Raw genomic sequence first — 12,404 nt, 5'->3', positions numbered from 1 at the left:
GGCTATATAGGGGGAACCTTTCCCTAGGTGGGTCCAAATTAGAACTGGTTAACACCTTTGAATATCTGGAGGTCAAACTATCAGACTCATTGTCCTAGAATACCCATATAAATTCCACATCATTAAAATTTAGCCAGCTGGTTGGCGTCCTTCTAAGGGAGCACCATGCGTCAACTACACAACCAATAGCTGCAGCACTTTACGGGGCTGAACTCTGGGGCTTTGAGGATATAAAGGCGCTTACCCATACAGAGAACATGTTCATGAGATAGCTCACCTCCCTGCCCCAGAGTACCCCGCTTCCTCGTTTGCACTTGGATCTGGCCCATTAACCACTAGCTGCTATAGTTGGTCTCAGACCGTTGCGGTTTTGGAGGAGAATCCCGGCAACTCTTGAACTTTCCTCCTATGCCACTGCGTTCAGGGAAGTTCTTTGGATACCTCCAATAAAATCCGGTGGATTAATTCAGTCAAGTCATCGATTGCCTTTGGGGTGGGACATTCATGGAACTCTTCACACACACAGGGCCACCACCAACCAAAGAAAGAGTGAAGGCTTGCTACTGGGAGTGGGTAGCCCAGTCTATATCTCGCTTGCTTTCATTAGGGCGACTAACTAGTGAGTTTCTGGACTTCGAATCTATGTGGCTGCTAGAACCTTACCTGGATAGCATTTTAGACCTGACCGATAGGAAGCTCTATATGCAATTCAGATTTGGTTCCCTCCTTCTCAAAACTTTTACTAGTAGATGGCAGAATAGGGCCCCTACCAACAAGTCAGGCCCCAGCTGCAACCTGTACCAGGAGTCAATGGCCCATGTCTTCTTCGTATGCCCATCCTAGACTCCCTTACGCAGGAAATGGCTTACATCAACCTGCAAACTGCTTGGGAGACGAGATCAAGCTGCAGCCATGAGGATTTTAAAATCAGACTCTACTCTGCCAATTGCCATTGTAGTTGCTGAATTCCTCAGAGGAATATGGCACATTAGAAGGAAACTGGCCAAGACTGCCTAGCTCATATGTCCCCTGCAGTCCTACTTTTATTTTCCAGCCCCCATATTGTATCTTGGAACAGTTTTTTGCCGGATTCCTCTTTGATTGTATTGTTTTTTGTGCATTATTTTCTTATTTTTTTAAAGCTAATTTCTATTTCATGATTTTTAATTTATTATTTATTTTGGCGCTATGTGACTTTCATGGCACAGGATGCCGAAATAAAGTTTTATGATGATGATGATGAATGGTTTGACATATGTTTTTCTCCCTAACTGTTTGTGATTCCACAGTGGGACCTTAATTTAGTCTTAACTTTTTTCATGTACACCCCCTTTGAGCTGACGAATTGCTGCCCGCTGTCTCTCCTGACTTTGAAGACAATCTTCCTCGTTGCACTTATTCTAAGATGTTGCATGAGTGAGCTTCAGGCACTGTCAAGCAACCGCTTTATACTACTTTTTTTTCAGCTAAAATAGTGTTGAAAACTTGGTCACCTTCACCGCCTAAAGTTGTGACTCCTTACCACTTTGGGCAATCTATCACAATGCCTGCATTGTTTGTCCCAGCCTCACCCCTTGAAAGAGAAGTAAAGACTTCTTTAGTTGAACCCAAAATGGTTTGAGCTTTTACAGTGATTGTACCCTGGAACACCCTGTGGACGATCAGATTTTTGTGAGGTTCTCCTGAGCAAAGAAAGTGAAAGCTGTGCAGTAGAGGGCCTTGTTGAGGTGGATTGTCCTCTGCATAAAGATCTGCTACATACTGGCCATGACTGAACGCAAAACTAGGGGAAACCCTATAACCCTAACCTGCCCAGGGTAAATACAACATGAAAAGGCAAAAAGTGACCGGTAGGGATAAATTTAGTGCTAAGTTATAAGAACAGTCCTTAATTCTGTTACTTCTGGATTTATTTATTTTTCGTATTTATTTCCAAAAAGAATTTAATATAGCAAAAAGGATCTATGGTGATATCATACAAGACTTAAAACACATTACATAAATACGTGTACAAAAAATATTATTCACAATGCACAAACCATAATTTACATATAAAATTTTAAACATATAAAAAAAGAAAGAGAAGAAACCATCTTGAGGTGGTGCCCTACGTATTAGAGATGTGGTCACTATTATGTCACTCCACATGTGATCCACTATTATTTGCTAAGGCACTGGGCTTTTCGTGCACTTAACTATCACTAACTTGTGTATTTCTTTCACACAAGCGTGATAACGTGCATCTCAAATTTTTACAATATAGTCCAGTAATTAACAAGCCCAATCCACTTGCAGTACATAAAGGTCAACGCGTTTCGGCCAACTCATTTATGGCCTCATCAGGACTGGAGAAGGGCAATCATAGTTCTTAATTATAGAAGAAGAATGTCTCTAAGAGACGTCTCTTAGCAACGTTTTCCACACGGAAGACGCGCTCGGAATCAAACTCGCTGACGTGACAGTAATAGTGAGAACACGCCGGACACAGAAAAAACGGAAGCCGATCCAAGCCGCACTGATTTAATTTGAAATAGCAACCGCTTTTGCTGGTTTAAGAACAGTGGACAGGATGGGTTGCACCATTCTTCTTCTATAATTAAGAACTATGATTGCCCTTCTCCAGTCCTGATGAGGCCATAAATGAGTTGACCGAAACGCGTTGACCTTTATGTACTGCAAGTGGATTGGGCTTGTTAATTACTGGACTATGGGCCAGATGTACAAAAAAAGCAATTTGCGACTTGCAAATTGCGAGTCCCTGCGACTCGCAATTTGCAAGTCGCAAATTGCTATGCAGTACGGTGTCTGAGACACCGACTGCAACTCGCAATGGGGTCGCAATGACCCACCTCATGAATATTCATGAGGTGGGTCGCAAATTGCGGCCCCATTGCGAGTATAGGCACTCGCTAACATGGAGGCCTGCTGACGTCAGCAGACCTCCATGTTAGCGACCTGCTTTTAAATAAAGCAGTTTTTTTTTTTTTTTTAATGTAGCCCGTTTTCCCTAAGGGAAAACGAGCTGCATTTCAAAAAAATCCGAAACCTTTTGTTTCGGTTTTTTCAGGGCAGGGAGTGGTCCCTTGGACCACTCCCTGCCCTGAAAAAATATTTTGGGGTCCAGTCTCAAACTGGAAGGGGTCCCCTGGGGACCCCTTCCAATTTGCGAGTGGGTTACCATCCACTTGAAGTGGATGGTAACTGCGACTCCATGCAAATGGAGTTGCATACCACTGCGACTCGCAAATAGGAAGGGAACACCCCTTCCTATTTGCGATTCGGAAATGCATTTTGCGAGTCGGTAACGACTCGCAAAATGCATTTCTGCATAGGAAACACGCATTTGCGAGTCGCAAACGGCAGATTTTGCCGTTTGCGACTCGCAAAGTGTTTCCTACATCTGGCCCCAGATTGTAAAAATTTGAGATGCACGTTATCACGCTTGTATGAAAGAAATACACAAGTTAGTGATAGTTAAGTGCACGAAAAGCCCAGTGCCTTAGCAAATAATAGTGGATCACATGTGGAGTGACATAATAGTGACCACATCTCTAATACGTAGGGCACCACCTCAAGATGGTTTCTTCTCTTTCTTTTTTATATTGTTAAAATTTTATATGTAAATTATGGTTTGTGCATTGTGAATAATATTTTTTGTACACGTATTTATGTAATGTGTTTTAAGTCTTGTATGATATCACCATAGATCCTTTTTGCTATATTAAATTCTTTTTGGAAATAAATACGAAAAAGAAATAAATCCAGAAGTAACAGAATTAAGGACTGTTCTTATAACTTAGCACTAAATTTATCCCTACCTGTCACTTTTTGCCTTTACATACTGGCCATGAAGCAGGCTCTAAGGTCGGAGAGTCAATTCCACCAGGCCAAGGCCACTGCCACTGTGTTGACATTTGGAGTACCTGTCCTTGACACACTCCAGGTTGTAACACGGGTGTCAGCACACACATTTATAAAGCACTACTGCCTTGACAGCTAGGTCCTGCTGAAACAGCATTTCATCCATTCGGTACTGCAAGACTTTTTGGTCTGAGCCCACCCTACAGACCCGCCACCTTGGGTGCTACTGCTTTTATATCTCTTCTAAGGTGAGGAATTAATCAGAAGAATACAGTACTTATCTTCTGTAGCACTCTTTCTTGTGGATATGCTTTCTAACCTCAGATTCCCCACTGCCCTCCCACTCCATGAAATGACCTCCTCTTTTGCATCAAATACGGCCGGTCCCAAGTTAGGAGGTTGCACACTGGTATCAAAAATTGTTCATGCTCTGTGTCTCAGTGCCCAAAGAAATAAGCATGAAACTGACGTCAGGGTGCAGGGTGGCGCTTACATGCGGTTCCACTCCCTCACTCGCAGGGTGGGACAAAGTTAATGTGGAGCTGCAGAGAACCGCCTAGCGGCCTGCTGGAAAAAGTTTCCAGATCCAGTCTGGCGCCTGTGGAGGCCCGGAATCTCCAGTGAGAGTATCTGCCAGACAAAGCATTACAGATGTGAAGTGACATGTTCATTTTGGGTTGACAATAAGGCAATAAGATCTAAGGCTTCTCATTGGTATCGAATGTTCTTACAGGTGGTGAATTTCTGATGAAAGTGAGGTTTGTGGAAAGGGTTGATGATGTGAGTCACCTTTTGTATAGGATTGTGGAATGCATAGCATAATCAGAATTTTGTTTGTTTGCTTCCTGCCCCCAATCCTCCTTCCCGCCTGCAACCCTATGTTAGTCTCAGAGTTTGTGCAGGTATTTATGTGGGCTGAGGGTAGCTAGAAGGTATTTCCTATGCACTATATGAAAAATGTTAGTAAGAAATTGACATCTTTCCAGGTTTTTAGACAAGCAGGCTTTGAAGCCTTGCACACCAAGAAATAATTGACTTTAGTGGGCAGCTTAACAATGGATATTTGGATTCATTCCTGAGTGGAATATATTTAAAATTGGTGCACACTTACCATGCAAGTCGTACCACGTCCCTACCAGAGCGCTCCTGAAGTATATGCAAAAAAACCTAGGGTATTGCATCTGCATGTTGACACTGGTCTTTCGGCCTCAGACAGTGAGAACCATATCTAAAATACGGAACCTGCTATAGCACTACCCATATTCGGATTTTGTTTGTCCTTTTTAAAATGTTGGGTAAGTATGAGCTACACTTTACTTTTCTTTTTTAAAGGTGACACTTTAGATTCTCGAGGTGGTCAGTTGTGCTCTTGCACAGGAGACTGCCACGGCAAAAACAGGAGGCTTAAGCCTAAACTTGAAAACTCCTTATGGGAATTGCTTTATTCTTTTCCCATGTTTCCAGACCTCTGGGTGAAAATGGAGTTCCCCTTATCCAAAGTCATTGATTCACTTGTTGAACGTGGTCTGCGTTCAATCTACAAAGCTTATGGTTCCTATTGTACACCAGTAGTATTGCTGAGCTAACTGGAGATATGCCAAGATATGATGCTGAGATTAATGATGACAAGAGTAAGAGTTTTAACTTTTACTGTTTAAGTAAAGGAACAATTTGACTTTGGTGAAATAAATAACAGCCAGATAAAACATTAATAGCTGATGTTGAGGAAAGGCTATTTTCTGGCCTAAGTATGCCCTTTCGGGATGAACTTGAAATGAGGTACTCAGCCATTTGTCTGTATGCCTTATACAGCATTGACCGCCGTATTTCCACTGGGCTCTATTTTGTTCTTTTGTGAAGCACTGGAGAGTAAAGCAGTGCGTAGAAAGAGGTTGTTCATCACCACAGCGAGTATTAAGAATGTACTGATGTCCTCTGCATGCTCAACTTACATACTGTGGCCCTGGTGATTTTCAGTGATGCATCTTGCGGGGTTTGTTTTTCCTTTCTTAACTCCTGCAGTTGTTTTGTGAAGGGGAGGTGGGTGTCACTGAAATCATCTCCTTTTTTCTTTTCAGCACCGGACTATGGGAAGTACCTGTATCCTGCGATAATGGTGCCGCTGCTGGCCCTGCTGCTGCTATTAGCAACTATTTTCACCGTGTGCTACATAAACAAGAAGCGGTAAGACTAGTATCTGCAGAGGTCGCCTGACCCTTTCCTTCTTGCTACATTATTCCACGATTATGATTAGTTTGGGTTTTTCTGCATAGATGTTTCAGAAGACAATCCTGCACTGATCTCTTCTTAAATATCTAGGAGAGATGCTAGCAGTACATCAAACGGGGGCAGAAGGTCATGAAAAAGCCCTTGGGCGAGACCTACTGGATTGTCTTGCAGGCGCAGTTACTATGTCATTTTGCTCTCTTTGCTAGTTGTGAAGAAAAGAGCACCTGAATCACCTTGAAGGTTGGGGGGCTGCAAAAATATTTTTTGAAGTGGGCGGGGGGGGGGAGCTCCTTCAGCAGCTCTGGACTGATTTGTTCCTCCAGGGCAGGGAAGCATTTTGATGCTTCATGCGTGTACTGTTCAGAACAGATGGGATGGGAGAGCATGAGGAGGAGGGTACGTGACCTTCGGTACACCTGGCAGAGTATTTTTTCAGGAAAGTCCAGCAAAAATGATTCTTCATAGCCTGTACAACTTTCCAACTTCCATAAATCCTTGGGCTAGGACGCAATAATAAAATGCCCTAGTAAAGGAAGAGCAGAATAGGTGTTTGTTGTCTGTACTTTCAATTGTGTAATTCATGATTTTATCTTCTCACTGATTGCTTATACACTGTCCCAATTAACAGAAACAGTGACAGACTTGGAAATGGAGTGCTGTATGCCTCGGTGAACCCCGAATACTTCAGTGCTGCTGAAAGTGAGTATTTGGCAAAGGTGCGCCATCCTGTGCACAACTACCGTTCATGTCAGCAGGATGAGCTGATGACCTCTCGCAGTTGTTTATTTCCTGGGCTGTACGATGTATTGCTTTCAATTGAATTCTTAAGCATTGTATGTTCTCTGTGATCCTCCTATTCAGATGCTCTCGCCACTAACAATGTTCATAAAACCTAGTGCTGCTGGTCTAGTTCCTGTAACGCATCCAAATTACTACTCAACAAGTAAAAGAAACCTGAAAATATGAGGGACAGGCTGTTTATCCAGATGGTGCACCCTTTTCAAAACATTTGGTGATGTACATCTCAGTAAGCATGTCCCAGATACTGAACAAATAAGCTATATTTTCACGAGGAAACCGGAAATGGGCAGTTTGTGGCTAGTAAAGTAGTTGTGGTTGATTATATATATATTTTTTTATACTGAGAATGCCAAAGAGTCTTTGTACAGTGTTTTGTGCATAGTGCTTAGGTTTTGCACGAGTCAGAACAGAAGCTACTGTACTAGAGCTGTCAGTTTCCATAGTAAACCTGAGCTGCAAATAAAGGGCTTTGTATTTTTTTTTTTTTTATTACCAAACTACTTCTTATTTTGTAAGAGCTTTTGATAGTTCATTATCATTAAATATGCCTATTTTCTTTGATCGTGTTTGCAAACCAGTTTCCATCTAGATATGTGCAAACCAGATAGATCGCCAGTGTTTTGCAATGTAATCAGCCCAACATGACCATCTCTTTTTGTGTACATTTTAACATATTGTTATACCATCGTGATTTGAAAGACACACGCTGAAGTGACATGGCAGCAGTAACTAATACTATCTGAAGGCATTTGGTGGTGTTTTGAGTTTTTGTTGGATCTGCAGTAGTGTTCACTGATAATGTAGGCCACTTATATGTACACTGCCCGAAACACCACATTTTGACACCATTGATGCTTGTTTAGTTCTTGGACCTTGTGAAGTTTATCTGAAGAAACACGTGTGTGTGTGTGTGTGTGTATAAGTGAATGTGTCTTTTAGATGTTCCTTACAGATGAGTGTTTCATTGCTAATTTCTGGACTTCCAGGCCAACTCGACTGCTTTTTGTTCCTCTTGCCCACATTTCCAAAAGAAGACCAAGCCACCGTTAAAATATTGATGGAAAAGAACCATCTAGTGCTAGGCTCAATAATTTATAAGTTGTTTTTCTTCAAAGTCGTGGTTTTATGCATGTGACATATTTCTCCTGTTCGAGTCCTGTGAAATCCCCAGTGTACTGGCACACAGATTGTGTTTTCTGTTATTGTGTTCAGACCTATTTGCTACATCTTCACAGACAAGTGGGGACTAACACTGAAGACCGAGAATTAGCAAGTTTTAAGGTGAATACCCAACACTAACTGTCAAGGCTGTTTTTTTGTTGTTGTTTTTTTACACTTCATTTACACATGGCTGTTGAGAAAAGGCAGTATGGGAATGACACAGGGGAAGGCGTGGTTTGGTTATGTCTGTCATTCATCCATGATATCTACATCACAAAGAAGGTAATTGTCTTCTGTGCCATGCACTCTAGTCCAAAATACCAAGACAAAGAATGATGGAAGGCGGCACCTTACACTCTAATAGAAAAAGAAGCTTCAGTCAAGTCTTCTCAGGAACAGTTGAAGAATTAGAAGAGGGCATTGACAACTAGAAGTTAAGGAATATGGTTGACCATCATCCATAGCTGTTCTGGATGAGGAACGGGCCTTGATTCTGGAGACCTGTTGACTCTTAATATTCCCAAAAATGCTGCAGTGCTCATACAAGACTCCACACCCAGTTGACATAAATCAAGGATACCATCCCATCTCCACCTGTAGAGAAGGAACCACCTTCTCTCTGCCATCTTGGAAAAGACGATTAAATTCATTAAGCTGTGAGACCTCAAAAAGAGGGTCATAAAAAAAGACATGGGTCAGTTTGAAAGGCAGATCGAGCCGAAAATATCAGTTGATCATTAGAGGAGTCTGAGACTGGGCAAAACGGTCACAGGTTAGTGGGATCAACATCTTCTTCCTATTTCTATTTCAAAATCGAATCCGCCACAAATTCCGTGCTGCAATGAAGAATGAAAACAGTCTCGATCGGAAAACATCAAAACAATTTCTCGCGTTCGAAAAGAGAGTTGACTTACTGCATTTTGGTCCCTATTGACAAGAACCCAAGGGTCACCATCAAACACCACTGTGTACATATTGACACCAAAACTAGTCACTTTTTTGACCAATCTCAAACAATCGATCATACATGGTAAAACGATAAATTTGAAGAGGCTATTTGAAAAGTACACAAATTGTCAAACCAAAAAATATTAGCAATATAAGCTTTCTGAACCATCACCTCTACCAACAAAAGACACAGACTTTTGGAGGAAGTGCCACGAATGGATGTAAATTTCCCTTCAGGAGAGCCTTTGGATGATGCATTGTATGTACATGATTTCAGAACTTGCAATAAAGCTTCAGAGACATACCCCATTAACACTTCCCCTCCTGAAGAAATTTCCTCCCATTACATAATTCAGGGAGCTACTTTTCAGCATAGCGTCAATATGCAAAAGAAGATAAAAAAGGATTCTTTAATTGAGATTATTTCTAGTACTGAATATACGCATCAGTACCTTACCATACTGAAGACAGGTCTGATATTCATCACTGAGAACTTCAAGGACCCTTGAAAGAATAATATCTTACCTAGAATAGGGTTGGGCAGCACCCGAGGAGCCCATTTGCATTAGAGACCATGTAGCTTATGACTTAGTGATGGTGCACACAGCAAATAAAGGTTACTGTTACCAAGTCACTGGGGAACATCTAACACCGTGCAAGGAAAGTAAATTCATTGAAGGCCTTTGAGAAAGCCGTAGCAATAGATGCTGCTGTAACAAGGCACGTTGCTAACTCTCATGCTCTTCTTAGCCACTAAAGTAGTCCTCAGTGGGAGGAAATGGAGGAGCTAGCACAGAATGTTCGAGAACACCACCAAAAGAGTTTTCAGAAAATTATACAAGATGGGAAAATTGCAGTGTATGCAGGTATAAACTGTGCCTTCGATAGTGTGGATGCCACTTGCCTCCAGATCGAACGGGCTTATAATCTTATGATGACATCTGTGAATCTCAACTTTTAGATTTACGGATCTTTTGAGTACCCCTTTTGATGTAGATCATCTTTTAGGCTCAAGTTCGAGATGCTGGGCAAATTAGACACAAAAGCTGTGTAATTTCCTGGGACTTTGTAATTAAGCTGACCCTTTTTTAATACAAAATAATCAACCTCAAAAGCAAGTGGACATAGTCTTTCCACAGAGGTCCAACAGCAGTACACAAACAACAGTTCCACCTCAGCCTGCAGTACAGTCAACTGCATTTTCTGTGGAAATTCAAGGCACCGAGGCAAAGGCTCCCGAAGCACACATGCCTCTTCCAACACATAGCTAGAAGAATATAACCTGAGATTGAGTGCCACTGAGCAGAACGAATATGGCATCAAATTTGAGACAGTTCCATTCACTCATCTTTTATGAAATAGCAGCACTATAAAAGATAAGCTGCCACTTATGATGAAGAAGATGCTTCCTAAACCACAAAACAGCAAGAGAGGCAATGCCTTTGTGAGAAAAGGTCAATAGATAATGTCTGTATACTTTCTTGACACATACAAGATTGATTGCTCTTTGAGAAATACATAACGGCTATACATTTCAAGATGGCTATATCACACAGTCATTTCAGTATTACAGGAGACTTGGGGATTGGGGGTTTCCTGGTTATGCTAGATCTCAAGTTCCCTGTTTACTTATACTGACGCATCCAGCTCATCAACTGTATTTCAGATTGTGAGAAGTGTCAATCATTATGAGCTCAAACTTCACCCATTCACCATAAAATCTACGTCCAGTGTGTTTAACAAATTTCGTTCAGTTGTTGTAGTACACCTATTTATCCAGGGCATTTACAGCTGGCGAGTGAAGAAGAATTAAGTGCATAAATGCCATAACTACAAAAAGAAGACAACAGCTTTGTTGTACATTGGGAATATCCATCGTTGTCAAATCCAATTTTCAACCACTCAAGCAAGAATTGTCTAGTTGCAGCACAGGAAAAGGTTAAATCGTGTCCAGCTGAGAGGGATTTGCCACTTACAAAATGTGATGTCCTGTTTACCTTATTGCACAGTGTCTAATAGTGAGGAAAGCAATGAGAAGTGGGATGATGACATCTTGCCTAGGCTTATTTTGAAGTTCCTTAGTAGGAAAATAATTTGGTTAAAACAAAATCAGCAAAGGATCGATCGTGTAAACTGCTTGTACTTACTTCATTTCATCACTACCGCCATACAAGGCTGTTGCCCCAGCCTTCGTTTTTAATAAGTTCGGCCACACTCCGCTTTTTTTAAAGTCCTTTGCTGGATTTTTTTTGCCAGATTATTTTCCTAACTCCTTGTTCCTTTAACGTAGCCAGGCCAGGATCTGTTGGCTGCTTCTTCTTATAAATGAAATTTCTTATTCCATCAACGTACGGAGTGAATTTTCAGTTCACCACCTGTAAAATAACCTCTCCTAATATGCCCTTTTCACCTTCAGTCCAGATATAGCTGTACTGTTCTGCATTAGGATCCCCGTGCAATTGTAAAAGACAGTTTTTTTTATACTCTCTCTTCACCTACTTGTGAATCCTCCTCATGCGAGATTGCATATTGCTTTTTCCTAATTCCGCTGGTTTACCACTCGAGTTGTAAAATGTTTCTCATGATTTTAACAGCTAGATGCTTGAGTGCTTGTTACTTTGTGCACACTCGATGATGACCCGGTATAAATAAAGCAGGTAAAACACTGTCTCCTTTAGACACAAGCAAACCGAAAAATTAGAACAGACTAGTATACACCTTTGTAATTTATATGTTGTTAAACATTCTCATGATATCTGGTCTTTCTTTATATAGGTTTTCCACATTGCCCAAACATGATCACAATGATAGGTGAAACAATCAGCACCTGCTTGCTTTTTTATTTTTAAAAATGAATGCATTTATTTTTTTATCTGCTGGCTATGATTTAATCATTGTATTTGTTGATCGAGATAATGCATTTTAGTCCAAAAATAATTTAAGGTCTCAACAGTCTATATTAAGTAATATTCAGATGATTCAAACCACTTTTGCCTTTTCTTGGAGGTTCACATAAACCTTATAGGGTAACTGCCGTTGTTAGATATTATCATTCTCAGTCTACTCGTAAAAAGAAGCAACTATGACTTTTATAGGGAATATTGCATTAGAAGATATTAGTGAAGCTGTTAGGTGAGCTCTCCACACCTTTACAAAGTATTACTATGTGAACATTCTGGTAGGAAAGGAAGAACATGTTTGTCAAACTGTATTAAATACATTATTTGCTGCCGCTGTTGACTCTTCCCACGTCCCACTACTTCAGAGGTTTAGTGGTATAGCCTTCCTGTTTATGGCAATATGCAGTCTTCAATAACAAATGCAGTAACACTCAGTTTGCAGCTTGTAGCATGCCATATTCACAACTCTCCCAACCCTCTAATTTAGTGAAGTAGCAATTAGTA

At 41.1% G+C, this 12,404-nt stretch overlaps 1 protein-coding gene across 1 annotated transcript in view; it reads left to right on the top strand.

Moving 5' to 3' along the window:
- The window catches only part of IGF1R (insulin like growth factor 1 receptor), a 649,229-nt gene that overhangs the window by 590,251 nt on the left and 46,574 nt on the right, over positions 1-12,404 (top strand). Inside the window, exons 15-16 of the mRNA XM_069222768.1 lie at positions 5,940-6,045; positions 6,719-6,789. Of these exons, the coding sequence (XP_069078869.1) occupies positions 5,940-6,045; positions 6,719-6,789 (177 nt within the window). The remainder of the gene's footprint in view (positions 1-5,939; positions 6,046-6,718; positions 6,790-12,404) is intronic.

This window comes from Pleurodeles waltl, chromosome 3_1 (assembly GCF_031143425.1).
Source record: "Pleurodeles waltl isolate 20211129_DDA chromosome 3_1, aPleWal1.hap1.20221129, whole genome shotgun sequence".
NCBI lineage: Eukaryota > Metazoa > Chordata > Amphibia > Caudata > Salamandridae > Pleurodeles > Pleurodeles waltl.
Note: the sequence above shows the minus strand (reverse complement) of the source record. Positions and strands in the feature narration are given on the sequence as shown.